Source organism: Pituophis catenifer, unplaced genomic scaffold (assembly GCF_029215685.1).
Source record: "Pituophis catenifer annectens isolate HBS135680 unplaced genomic scaffold, rPitCat1.0.hap2 SCAF_4, whole genome shotgun sequence".
Lineage (NCBI taxonomy): Eukaryota > Metazoa > Chordata > Lepidosauria > Squamata > Colubridae > Pituophis > Pituophis catenifer.
In genome coordinates this window covers 70231030-70244447 of record NW_027256884.1, presented here as the reverse complement: position 1 = coordinate 70244447, position 13418 = coordinate 70231030, and the positions used below count along the sequence as shown (strand labels likewise).

At 43.2% G+C, this 13418-nt stretch overlaps 1 protein-coding gene across 4 annotated transcripts in view; it reads left to right on the top strand.

Annotated features, from left to right (window-relative positions):
• The window catches only part of CASK (calcium/calmodulin dependent serine protein kinase), a 293839-nt gene extending 280637 nt beyond the window's left edge, over nucleotides 1-13202 (top strand). For all 4 annotated transcript variants that reach the window (XM_070944234.1, XM_070944233.1, XM_070944232.1 and 1 more), the window contains one exon: nucleotides 11232-13202. In XM_070944234.1, the coding sequence (XP_070800335.1) occupies nucleotides 11232-11408 (177 nt within the window). In that variant the 3' untranslated portion in view covers nucleotides 11409-13202. The remainder of the gene's footprint in view (nucleotides 1-11231) is intronic.
• Nucleotides 13203-13418: the final 216 nt, after the last annotated feature.

Genomic DNA, 13418 nt, shown 5'->3' with positions numbered 1-13418 from the left:
TGTGCTGTTTGTTCTTGATAAATTGCTGAAACCGCCTGTACAAACTGATCCCCAAAGTCCATCTTTTTTAAAGTCTTTAATAGAAAGTTCCAATTCACTTGATCAAAGGCCTTCTCTGCATCCAAAAACACCAGCACCGCAGAGATCTGTTTATTCTTCTCAAGATATTCCAATAAGTCTATAATTTGCCTCACATTATCCTTCATATATCTGCCTTCTATAAATCCTGCTTGATCATAATGAATCACCTCTTGAATAACTGGCATTAATCTGTTGGCTAATACTTTCGCAAAAATGTTATAATCCATATTCAGGAGAGATATTGGTCTAAAATTTTCCGGTTTTGTAGAACCTGCCTCCTCTTTCGGTATCAAAGAGACAAAAGCTGCTTTCCATGAAGGGGGTATTTTTCCCCCTTGTTGTATGCTACAAAATAAGTCTTTAAGATGTTCAATCATTTCTGCTTGTAAAGTTTTATAGTACACCGCAGTTAAACCATCCGTTCCTGGAGCTTTAGCTGTTTTCAGTTGTTTAATAGCAGCAATAATCTCCTCAGCTGTTATTGGTAAACTCGTTCTTTCCTTTTGATCATTGGAAATTTTTATAACTCTCTTTTCTTCTAGATATTTATCTATAAATTCATTCTGTATATCATCTTTAGCATATAGTTTGGTGTAATAATCTAAAAAGGCTTCTTTGATTAGTCTTTGTTGAAATACTTCCTTCCCTCTATACTCAATACTCCCAATAGTCCGAGTACTCTGCTGTTTCCTCAGTGTGTAAGCCAACCACCTTCCCGGTTTATTGGCATTACAAAATGTATTGTGTTTCGCAAATTGTAAGTTAGTTGCTGCTTGTTCCGCTATGAGCATATGGAATTGATCTTTCAAAAGTTTTATAACTCCTTGTAATTTTTCATCTGTTGGATTTTTTATAAGCAACTGTTCTTTTTTTCTTTATCTTCCCTTCCAATTCTAATCTTTTCCTTTGTCGATTTGATTTATGTTTAGAATTCATATAAATCAGTATCCCCCACATATACGCCTTGCTCGCATCCCAAACAATTTCAATAGGGATACCCTTATTCAAGTTCAATTCAAAAAACTCCTTCATTTGTTTTTTTAAGTTCATTTACATTCTTTTCATATCTAAACAAATTTTCATTTACTCTCCAAGATCTTCTCACATTCTTTCCCATTTCTAGTTCTATCCATACTGCGCTGTGGTCAGATAAAGTCCTCAGAAATATCTTTGTTTTCTTTGTTTTTGAGAGTAAATCTACTGTAAGTAAGATAAAATCAATCCTAGAGAAGGATCTGTGTCTATCTGAAAAAAAAGTAAAGTCCAGTTCTTTTGGGTTATGCACTCTCCATATATCTTTCAATTCCAAATCTTCTTTCATATCGAAAAAAATCTGTGGTAGTTTAACACGTGACTTTGCCAAGCTCTTTTTATCTTTTTTAAGATCTATTACTCCGTTCCAATCTCCCATAATTAAAATAGATCTTTAATCCCATTGCAATATTTTGGAATACAATATTTTATAAAAATTTTCTCGTTGTTGATTAGGAGCATAAATTCCAATCACCAAAATTGGACCATTATTTGTATAAAGTTCAATTGCTATATATCTTCCACAATCATCTACTTCTATAATTTTAGCTGACAATCTTTTGTTTATATAAATCACCACTCCATTCTTTTTCTCCGAATTTGAGGCTATAAATTGTGCTCCTAATCTAGAATTTATCAAATATTTTTGATCTTGTGTCCTAATGTGAGTTTCTTGTAAACAAATAACATCATTATTAAATGAATGTAGTCATCAAGTAATGAAATAATTTCTTTCTTTTCTGTGGAGAATTCAATCCGTTCACATTCCAAGATAGAAACTTAATTGTCATTTGGATTCTCCTGAAGCGATAAGAGCATTTGCTGAAGTTTCTGTTCCAGACCAGAAGTCTTCGGCTTAGCTCCTCCCATGGCTTCAAGTTCTTGTGTTTTGCCCTTGACTCCCTTCTTGTCTTGTGGTGGCTTAGGCCTCTGCTGTTGTTGTTTTTCTAGGATTTGCTTATAGGCTGCTCGAGTTATACGCTGATCTTTAGCTTGACAAGACATCAAATCAAGATCCAATGCTACTTCTCTTGTATCTTTAGGTGGTCCAGCTATAGCCTTTAAGGGAAGATCAAGATCCAATGCTACTTCTCTTGTATCTTTAGGTGGTCCAGCTATAGCCTTTAAGGGAAGATCCAGCAACGGCTCATCCAGAAAGCCCCCTGTATCTCCTTGTGATTCCATTGCCTCCATCTCCATCTGCTTCCGCTGTTCTTCAGTCTCTTGTTCAAATTGCTTCTTTTTATCGCCCTCCTTTATATCTAACATTGATGATGTGCGTGGAGATGTTGTACCAGCTTTGAAGACATTAAAGTAAAATTCTTCCGCTTTTTCAACAGTATTTAATCGATATCTCTCTCCTTGAAACCTGAATATTATGCCAGCGGGTGCATCCCATCTAAATGGAATTTGTTGTTTCTTTAATTCAGTCACCAAAAATCCAAAATCTTTTCTATCTCTTAACATCTTAGGCGGAAGCTCTTTATAAATCCCAATCTCCCTTCCATCCACTTGTATAGTAGAAACAAAAGACTTTTGCAGAATATCATTTCTTGTTCTTCTATCTGTAAAGTAAATCACCACATCTCTAGGCAGTTGTCTTTGCCTTGCCACCCAAGAGTTCACTCTGTAAACCTTATCAATCTTACAAAAAATCTCTTCAGGACTAACCTTTAACATCACAGCCAGGACATCTGTGCAAACCCTTCTCAAATCTTCTCTGTTATTTTCCTTTATACCTCTCAGTCTCACAGCAAACTCCATAAATCTAAATTGCATCATTGTCACTTCATTTTCAATCCTTTGTGCTTTATTATCCACATTAGAAATTTTATAATCAGTTTCCTTCATTTTAGATTCTACTTCTAAATTAAGTTTTTCCACTTTTTTATCAACTTGGATAACCACTTCTGACAAGCCAGTCACAGCTGTCAGAATGTCCTGTTTCACCTTGTCATACTTTTCTTGAACCATCTCCTTAATTTCCTGTTGGGATTTCTTAAACTTCTGATCCATAATTTCATCTTGTTTCATCAGAGCTGCAACAATAAATTCTTTCAAATCATCAAAACCAGCCTCCTTTGTCTGGTTCTGTGTCTGCAAGCTGGAAAGCTGCTCTTGTGACTTATGAGTGGGGGAACCCCCCCCCCTGCAGCTTTAGTGTCTGACTTTGTTTGCTTTGAAGCCATTCTGCCACGTAGATTAATTCTTTCTAAAAAAGGAAGTCCTCCCTTCCTTTTTACCACAGAGTCCTTTCAAAAATTTCCTCAGCTTTAATCAAGTCTCAAGGGAGAGGGAACAGATCCAGATCACTTTTAAAAAAACTTTTCCCTCTTCTTCTAGCCAGTGCTGTTATTTTGTAGCGTATTAAATAGTCAGGCAAATCCACTTTCACTTTCAGCTTTTTTTACTGCCACTGAAGCCGGATGCCATTTTAACAAGCTTTTACTTTTTCTCGGTTCTTAAGTTCATTCACAGGGCTATTAAAAAATACTTGCAGTTTGAATTTTGAGTCCAGATTCCACCCTGCTTGTTTTTAATGATTCTCTTGGCTTTCACTTGTTACGTTGGTCGCCTCGTCTGGCTGTGCTTTGAGCAGTTGTCCCCGGGGTCTGGAGCTTCGGCGAGCTGTATAGGGAGCCTCACCCTGCTTCCTCCCCAGATGCAAAAAAAATAATCTGGGGACTTCACAGGGGGCTCTACCTTGTCTCGCCGTCTCTCCTCCCGATTCTTCATGATCGTGGAGTTTTTCAAGCCGCCTCTCAGCTGTAAGGGCGGCTCTTTACGGGCGGCGGGGCTGGCGGTCTTAAAGAGACCGTCTAGCGACGAAGCGGAGCTAACCGGAAGTCCCGCCGAACTGGTATTTCTGATAATAAACTGTGCCACGCAATTTATATTCGCTAGAAAAGGGGTCCCCAACCTTTTGGACCTCAGGGACCACGAAGTTCATAATTTTAAATTTCGCGGACCACTAATACAAATCCAGCGCACTGCTTGCTAAAGCATCTGGACTCCCAGTGATGGGATGGGGTCCTTCAGGCACTCTCTCTCTCTCTCTCTCTCTCTCCCCTCTCTCTCCCACTCTTTCTCTCTCCTTCTCTCTTTCTCTCCCCCCTCTCACTCTTTCTCTCTCTCTCATTCTGATTCTCTTCTCTCATTCATTTTGTCTCTCTCTCTCTCTCTCTCGTTCTCTCTCTGATTCTCTCTCTTTCATTCTCTGTCTCTTTCTCTGTCTCTCATTTTCTCTCTTTCTCTCATTTTCTCTCTTTCTCTCACTCTCTCTCTGATTCTGTCTGTCTGTCTCTCTTTCATTCTGTCTCTTTCTCTCTCTTTCATTCTCTGTCTCTTTCTCTCTGTGTCTCATTCTGATTCTCTCTCTCATTCTCTCTCTCTCTCTCATCTTATGGGCCAACCAGTGTCTTGGGGCTGAGAGGAAGTGAAGCATCTCCCTGAGAGACGGAGATGCTCAGAGCATCAACAAGAGCCGGAAGAAGAGCAGGAGCGAAGCACTACTTGAACTTGCGCAGCATTCGCATTCGCCTTGGTATATTTGCACCAGCTGGTGGCACAAAGCAGCCCTCATCTCCAGCTGCTTGGGACTCGGAGTGGTAAATGGCAACTGGTCCAGGGAGCAGCTGGATTTTGCTCTCCATTGCGGATGCCAGATCGTCCCCCTGCAAGCTCTCCTCTCTCGAGGAGCGCTCCCTGAAGCGGCGTGGGAAACTTTGGTCGGGCTCCTCGAAAGACGAGAGCTTGCAAGGGGCCGATCTGGTGTCCGCAATGGAAAGCAAAATCCGTCTGCTTCCCGAACCAGACACTGTTTACCGCTCCAAGTCCCAAGTGGCAGGAAATGAGGGCTGCCTTGCTCCACAAATATACCAAGGCGGAATCCTGATGCCACACTACAGCAGAGAGAAGAAGCCAGATTTTGCTCTCCATTGCAGACACCAGATCGGCCCTCTGCAAGCTCTCGTCTTGAGGAGCCTGACCAAAGTTTCCGGCGCCTCTTCAGGGAGCACTCCTCGAGAGACGAGAGCTTGCAGGGGGCCGATCTGGCATACGCAATGGAGAGCAGAATCCAGCTTCTTCTCTCTGCTGTAGTGCGGCATCAGGATTCCGCCTCGGTATATTTGCGGTGCAAGACAGCCCTCGTTTCCTGCCGCTTGCAAAAATATGAAAATTTCTCTGCAGACCACCAAAATTTTCTTGCGGACCACCGGTGGTCTGCAGACCACCGGTTGGTGACCACTGTGCTAGAAAGCGGGAAATCCTGCTTTCTAGCGAATCTAAATTGTGTGGCACAGCTGTTCCCCTCCACGCTGTTCTACTTACCTTTGAAGACTCAGAAAAGGCTTCTTAATCCTCCTTTTTCAGTGCTGCACAGCAGCGCCTGCAATGCGGCAGCGCGCAAAGCTCTCATTTTGCATGCACTGTGCATGCGCGCATGAAACACATGTTTGGTGTGCACCATACATGCAAGTGCAAAGTGCATGTTTGGTGCACATACGCGCGCAAAGCAAACCAGTAGCAGACCTCAGAGCATTTCAGCCCTGGTCTGGAGGCTAAATCCTATGAAGAATAGCTAAAATAGCTACGTATATTTAGTTTAACCAAGAAAACACAGAGGGGAGACATGATACCAATCTTCCAATAGAGGGCATCAATTTAATACCTGAGGTTAGGACAAGAAGCAATGGGTGAAAGCTCATCGGGAGAGATATAGAAAAGGAGGAATTTTCTGACAGTAAGAACTATTAAACAATGGAGTTGGTTACCTCCGGGAATTGTGGGTGCTCTGACACTGGAGTTTTTCAAGGAAAGATTGGACAACTATTTGTTTGAGATGGTATGAGGACTCTGTCTGGGGCAGGAGATTAGACTAGAAGACCCCAAATATCCTTCCAGCTAATCTGATTAGTTCATTTTATTATTTTATTAGTTGTTTTATTATTTACCAAAAATATCATACATCAAAAGCAAAGCATCTCATAGAGATTATGAGATAAAAATAGTGAATGCAATTTACATGTTGTTCTGACCTAGGCTCCCTGAGAAAGCTTAAATCACACGCTTAGTCCCAAAAAATCCTCTTTTATTTAAACGGTTGTGAATTATGGTCATTAAAGCCCATAATAATTCACAAACAGTCTGTGAAGAGTCCTACAGATGTCTGCCACAGTCTTTCAAGGTAATGCTGATAAGCACCCATCTTTATCTCCCTTGAAACGCTGCTAGAGACCTAATTGCCAATTAGTTTTGCAAGGTCAAATGGAGCAGAGTCAAACGGAGCTTCTCAGAGTTTGAACCAACCAGAATGAACAAATTGCTTCCTGCAAAGGTTCACGTCCATTTGCTCCTCTCTTATGTCTTATGGGAGGGGCCAATCATCTCCAAACCTTACTCCCAAATCGCCCCTTTTGTCTTAACTGTTCTTGCCTCCTGACAGTTCTGCACATGCGCGCACTGGGAACAGGCTCCTCCTGTTCTTCTGCCTCACTGATATCAGATTCCGGAGGCTCCGGAGGCAGCACATAACTACTAGATGGCCTTGGCCCTCTCTCTGCCTCCGACGCAGAGCTCTCATCCGAGCCTTCCCCAAACTCCAGGACTGGCCCACGTTCCTCCCCAACCTCCTCACTATCCGAATCTGTTGCCAGCTCTGCTGGCCACTGCGAGACCACAACACATGTGTCAGTTTCAATTTATTTCAGGGCAAATCCAAATTTTGGGAGGAAAAAGTAGAAGGTTACCAATACTTTTGGCCACTTCTATTTATATTAATCAGATTGTTATTAAGTAGGTTATTTGGTCACAAACCAAGGTTTTGTGTTGAATTATTTATTTATTTATAAAATTTGTATGCCGCCCTATCTCCAAGGACTCAGGGTGGCTCACACAACAATCTACCAACAACTGTTAAAATCAACAAATATACACAAAAAATATAAAAAAGTTTTTAATTTTTTTAAAAATTTTAAATATACTACCCCATCAGTCCAGGCTAGGGGACATAAATAGCCAGGTTTTCAATTCACGGCGGAAGGTGCGAAGGTCAGAGGCCAATCGGAGCCCCAAGGGAAGTTGATTCCAAAGGATGAGGGCGCTCACAGAGAAAGCTCTACTCCTGGGGGTCACCAGCCAACATTGTCTGGCCGACGGCACCCTGAATAGGTCCTCTCTGTGAGAACGCACCGGGTGATGGGAAGTTGACGCTGGTTGCAGGTGGTCCGACAAATAGCCTGGGCCTAAGCCATGAAGGGCTTTATAGGTTAACACCAGCACCTTGAATCTCACCCGGAGGACAACCGGCAACCAATGCAAGCCACGCAGGAGAGGTGTAATATGGGAGTATCTGGACCCTCCCGCAACAACCCGCACGGCTGCATTCTGTACCAGCTGAAGCCTCCAGGTGGTCTTCAAGGGCAGCCCCAGGTAGAGAGCATTGCAGTAGTCGATCCGGGAGGTGACTAGCGCATGAGTGACTGTGTGTAGGGCATCTTGGTCCAAGTATGGGCGCAACTGGCGCACCAGGTGGACCTGGACAAACGCCCCCCTGGTCACGGCCGTGATATGACCCTCCAAACTCAGCCGTGAATCCAGGAGGATGCCCAAGTTGCACGCCCTGTCTACGGGGGCAACACCTCGCCCCTAATAGACAGCGTTGGAACTTCTTGCTTGGCCCGAGATCCACAGCCACTCAGTCTTGGCTGGGTTGAGTCGAAGCCTGTAACTTCCCATCCAGATCCGTACCGCTTCCAGGCACCGGGACATCACGTCGAGGGCATCACTGGGCTGGTTCGGGGTGGATATAAAAAGCTGGGTATCATCAGCGTACTGATGATACCCCACCCCAAAAACACAGATCTCCCAGCGGCTTCATGTAAATGTTCAACAGAAGGGGCAAGAAGACCGACCCCTGGGGCACCCCACAAGTGAAGGGCCTCATGGCCGACCTCTGCCCCCCTGCCAACACCACTTGCATACGACCCAAGAGGTAGGAGGCGAACCACCGTAAAACAGTGCCTTCCACTCCCAACCCCTCAAGGCATCGCAGCATGATACCATGGTTGATGGTATCAAAAGCCGCTGAGAGATCTAATAGGACCAGGACCGAGGAATGACCCCTGTCCCGAGCCCTCCAGAGAGCATCCACCAGCACGGCCAATGCCGTCTCCGTGCTGTAACCGGGCCTGTAACCCGATTGGCATAGATCTAGGTAGTCTGCTTCATCCAGGGCCACTGGAAACTGATGTGTCACCATGCTCTCAACAACCTTTGCCAGAAAACGAAGGTTGAAGGCCGGACGAAAGTTGCCCAAAATGGTTGGATCCAAGGCAGGTTTCTTAAGGAGGGGCCTAACCACCGCCTCCTTCAAGGCGGCGGGAAAACTCCCTCCATCCAAGGATGCCATTATCACTGCCTGGATCCAACTGCGTGTCACCTCCCGAGCTGCATAAACCAGCCAGGAGGGACATGGGTCCAGTATGCAAGTGGTCAGACTCAGCTTCCTCATGATCCTGTTGACTTCCTCCGGGGTAACAGGATCGAACTCTTCCCAGATAACAAGACCCGCCTCCTCCTCACCGTCCGACCCTGCCCAGTCAGAGTCCAAGCCGTCCCGAATCTGAGCGATCTTGTCCCGCAGATGATGGTTAAACTCCTCGGCTCGCCCCCACAAAGGGTCCTCCCCCTCCCTCTGATACAGGAAGGAGCGGGATACCCTAAACAGGGCAGCCAGGCGATTATCTGCGGACGCGATGAGGGCGGAGAAGTATGTACGCTTCACCGCCGCCATCGCCTCCAGGTAAGACCGTGTAAACGATCTTAGCTGGGCTCGGTCAGATTCGGAACAACTAGTCCTCCAACAGCTCTCTAGGCCTCTTCTCCTGCGCTTCATCCCCCGGAGCTCCTCAGTATACCAAGGTGCAAGCCGGGGTCTGCGCCGGGTCAGAGGTCTCAAAGACACGACACGGTCGAGAGCCCGAGTGGCTGCCCTATTCCAGGCCTCCACCAGGGTCTCGACCGGGGCGTGGGAGAGAGAGAGAGGGATCATCCCAAACTCCGTCTGGAACCTCTCTGGGTCCATCAGGTGCCTGGGGCGGAACCAGATGGTCGATTCCGCATCCCAGCAAGGTGGGGTGGCATTCTGGAAGTCCAACCGGAGGAGATGATGGTCGATCCATGACAGGGGGGAAACAACAAATACCTTCCCACCGAGCATAATACGCCACTGCTCCGAGATAAAAACAAGATCAGGTGTGTGCCCTCCCTCATGAGTCGGTCCCTGAATAATCTGAGTCAGGTGCATGGCCGCCATGGATGCCATGAACTCCCGAGCCACCCCCGACCCCCCACCCAGGGAAGGCAGGTTGAAGTCACCCAGCACCATAAGTCTGGGGAACTCCACCACCAACCCCAACAGAGCGTCGAGTAGGCCAGGCAGGGCCGCTGCCATGCAGCTGGGAGATAGGTACGTGATCAGCAGGCCCAACTGACCCTGTGGACCCCATCTCATGAGGAGGGTTTCACATCCATCTATCTGCGGAACAGTGACCTCCCACGGACTAAGGGCTTCCCTTATAACAACCGCCACTTCACCTCTCCTTCCCTGGGCCCTCGGTTGGTGCAGCACCTGGAAACCTGGTGGGCAAAGTTCAGTCAGAGGGACACCTCCCTCTGAGCCCAACCAGGTTTCCGTAATGCAAGCCAGGTCTGTGTTTTCCTCCTCAATCAAATCCCGAATGAGGGGAGCTTTGTGAACCACAGACCTGGCACTAAAATAGACCAACTGGAGCCCAGGGTCCCCATCTCTCAAACCCCCAGGAAGTCGGATAGAACCAGGAGGGTCGGAGCACGCCACCGCTCGAAGACAGCAGGGGCGAGCTCCCGAGTTTTGATATGGCCCTCCGTTCATCCACCTGCCTCCATTCCCAATCACAACCAGAATATAAGCTCCCACCCTTTCCCTTAGGGCCCCCGGGCCCCCCATCCCACTCCCCCTCCACCCTTCTCCCCCCAAAGCCTGGGCTGCCGCTGACCCGACGGGGGCCCCCCAGTCACCTGCCGGCAATATCCCTCCCCAATCCCCTTAATTTTTTTTTAAATTTTTTTTAAATTTGATTTATATGCCGCCCTTCTCCAGAGACTGAAATTTAATTTAATTTAATAAATTTAATTAAAAAAACAATACAGTGTCCCCTTAAAAAAACCCTTAGAGCCTGTGTACCACCTCTCGGGATCCCAAGACCCATCATTAAGGTAGGCCTTCGGTAGGCCAACAGGCCACTCCCAGGAACGGGGGGCATTCCTCAAAGCCACTGAGGCCGCGCTGGAGTATGTAATAAGCATCCTCAAAGATGGAAGGGGTACATCCAAAGGTAAATGGGGAAACGGATGGTCCACCCCTGGAACAGGAGCCTCCAAGCCCAAACGTCCTCCCACGACGAAGGGAATGCAGGCAGATGCTGGTCCTTGCCGCCTTCTCACCGTGGCAAGGTTCCTGAGTCCAGAGGGCGCTCACCCAAGGTTGATGCCCTCTCACGGCGGCGGGCATCAACCTCAGGATCAACCAATCCAGGACTGCCAGTAGGAATCCAAGGCATTAGATGACAAGTCCTGACTGTGCAGGTGTAGCAAGCAGTCCCAGAACACATGGCATTGATCTCCAAATTATGTTGACAATGACAGATTATAATATCTCTTGGTTAATTTCTTTTTGATTTAACAATTTTCATTGTTTATGGTTCACCATCCAGAGTCATTGTTTTGAAATAGACAGTTTAAATCAATCAATCAATCAATCTCTCATGATTCATTAATAAGTACCATTCCTCTCTTGTTCCTTGCTTATCCAATTATTTTTTCTCACATTCATCTCTCCCATTTAAACAAATGCTGAGTTATATGAAGAAAATAAATTTATATAATTGAACTTTAATTTAATAAGTTCAACTCAATTTTATTAAAGGAAAGCAAAATTCCAAATGCATGCCTTACAAAAGGATTCAAAATGAATGAATCCTTATATAAAAAATCCATTTGGAAATATGTTTCCTTGTATGCAATAACTACAAGATAACAAAGTTGTTCCACTTTCATTTTTCCTAATCACTGTGCAGGATGAATCTCTTCAACGCTTGCAAAAGGAATCAGAAATCTTACAAAGAACATATGCACACTACTTTGACCTTACAATTATCAACAATGAAATTGATGAAACAATCAGGCATCTGGAAGAAGCCATTGAGCTTGTTTGTAAAGCATCACAATGGGTTCCTGTTTCCTGGATATATTAATCCAATTACCAGAAGAATGTGATCATTATTGGAAGCCACCTCATATTTGGATAAACCTCTTTGTTATTGACCTTATGTCAACAGGTCTTGGCCCCTAGAGACTACCTAGATGTAGTGTGACCTACATTTATAATTATTGTCGTCCTTATAGCTAGGCAAAAAATATGATAATTTAAAGAGACAGTATCTTTTTTAATCAGTTCTCCTAAATTTTATTAAAATGTATCTTTAAATATATGTATTATTCAATCCTTTGGAATGTTATATTTTTGGAACTCATAGCTTTTAATTTCAAAAGCCCCTAAAACTGCACAAAATAGATGCTGCTTTCTATAATCTATTTTAATAATAATGTGATCTTTACTTTAATTGGGGGTGGAACATTGCATTTTTTAGAGTCTGATTTTGTGAATTGGATTAAGTTGCTTTCCTTTATTTATTTGAAATTATTAGCCCAATCATGACCAGATCAATACTTATATTCTAATGGCCTTCTTCTGCTTTTTTAAATCATTTTTAGAGTAGCATTTTTGAAGTATTTTGGTTTAATAGGCAGATAATGTGATACTGTCTCTTTGAAGAACTCTGTAAAACTGAATAGAGATTTGAAGTTGGGTCTTGACTCTTAATGCATGTGGACAGTTGCAAGCGTTCATGCCGTTGGTGTATCTGTGTTGAAAAAACTGTAATCTACAACCAAGTACATTCCGTTCATGGGGGGAAGATACCCAAGGGAATAAAATAAAATACTATGACTAAGTTGTAAAACCTATGCACATCCCTTGCATTTTGGGCAACTTTATAAACAAAACTCCTAATTTTTATTATTAATCATGTAGTGAAATGTGTTTGTAATTTTGTCTCAAATTAATTTGTTGTAAAGATGGGAGGGGGAAAAATTACTGGTTTTGCCATTTCAGATCTGTGTTGTCTGAGAGTATTACCGTTTTAATTATGTTTAAGCAAATATGCTGATTTTTAATATGTATGTAATTGTTTTGAAAATGCACACATTTTAAGAGAAAATACTGTGCAATGAAAGAAACCCAGTTTAGGCTTTGCGATAAATTAACAGTTCCAAAAAACTCAGCTGCTGCAGCCCTGTAAATTCTTTTCAGATTCTATAGTCTGAACATTTTTTAAAGTTTTATTTTAAATATACTTCATTTTATGTGTTCAACAATTAAATGCCTTGAGTCATTCATTTCATCACAGGATTCTACAACTACTTAAGAAAAACAGCCAATTTTTTGTAGATATTTAGAAAAAAGTTCTTTCATCTTTGTGATATTTGACATTCATGCTTTAATTGCACACTCACTCTGCAAATAAGGGTTGCTTCATACATTCATATATTCACATTTTAGCACTTGCTTGTATTATACATGCTGAAAAGTATATATTCCCAAAACACATTGTAATAAAATAAATATATGATTTAGATAAAATTGAGTTCCCAATTGGCTATGGCTCACTGAGCTATATGCTCTGGTTGGAAAAAATACAATCTTGGCAATGTGTGGAACAGTCCTAAATCTTAGATATGGAGCCTTAATAAGCAAATTTTACCATGAATTCATCTCAGGGTTATTGCTATATTCTTATTTCTCTAACCAATGTCTTAGCAAGGATAACATCTGTTCCCCATCATAACAGAAGGAGATTGTGCATTATCCATCCCAGTTTGTGATATCTTTGTGACTCAAATCTCCATGTATCATTGGTATTACTGTATCTTGGACTGATTGTTTTACATTTTTATTATTTAATATGGATTCTTCACTTTTGTTATTAAATTCCAGTATGTTTTTGAAAAGTGTTATCTTCAACATTGCACTACAGAAGTATTATTTACTAATGTAAATTCCTTGAGAACGATTTAAGGTTCTCAATGATTACCATTCTAAAGAAACAAAGTATTTTAAAAGGGCATTAGATTTATCCACTTTGATTGGTCTTCTTTCACAGTTTTTAAGATTGCAGCTTGTTCTCCCATATTATTTTCAAGTT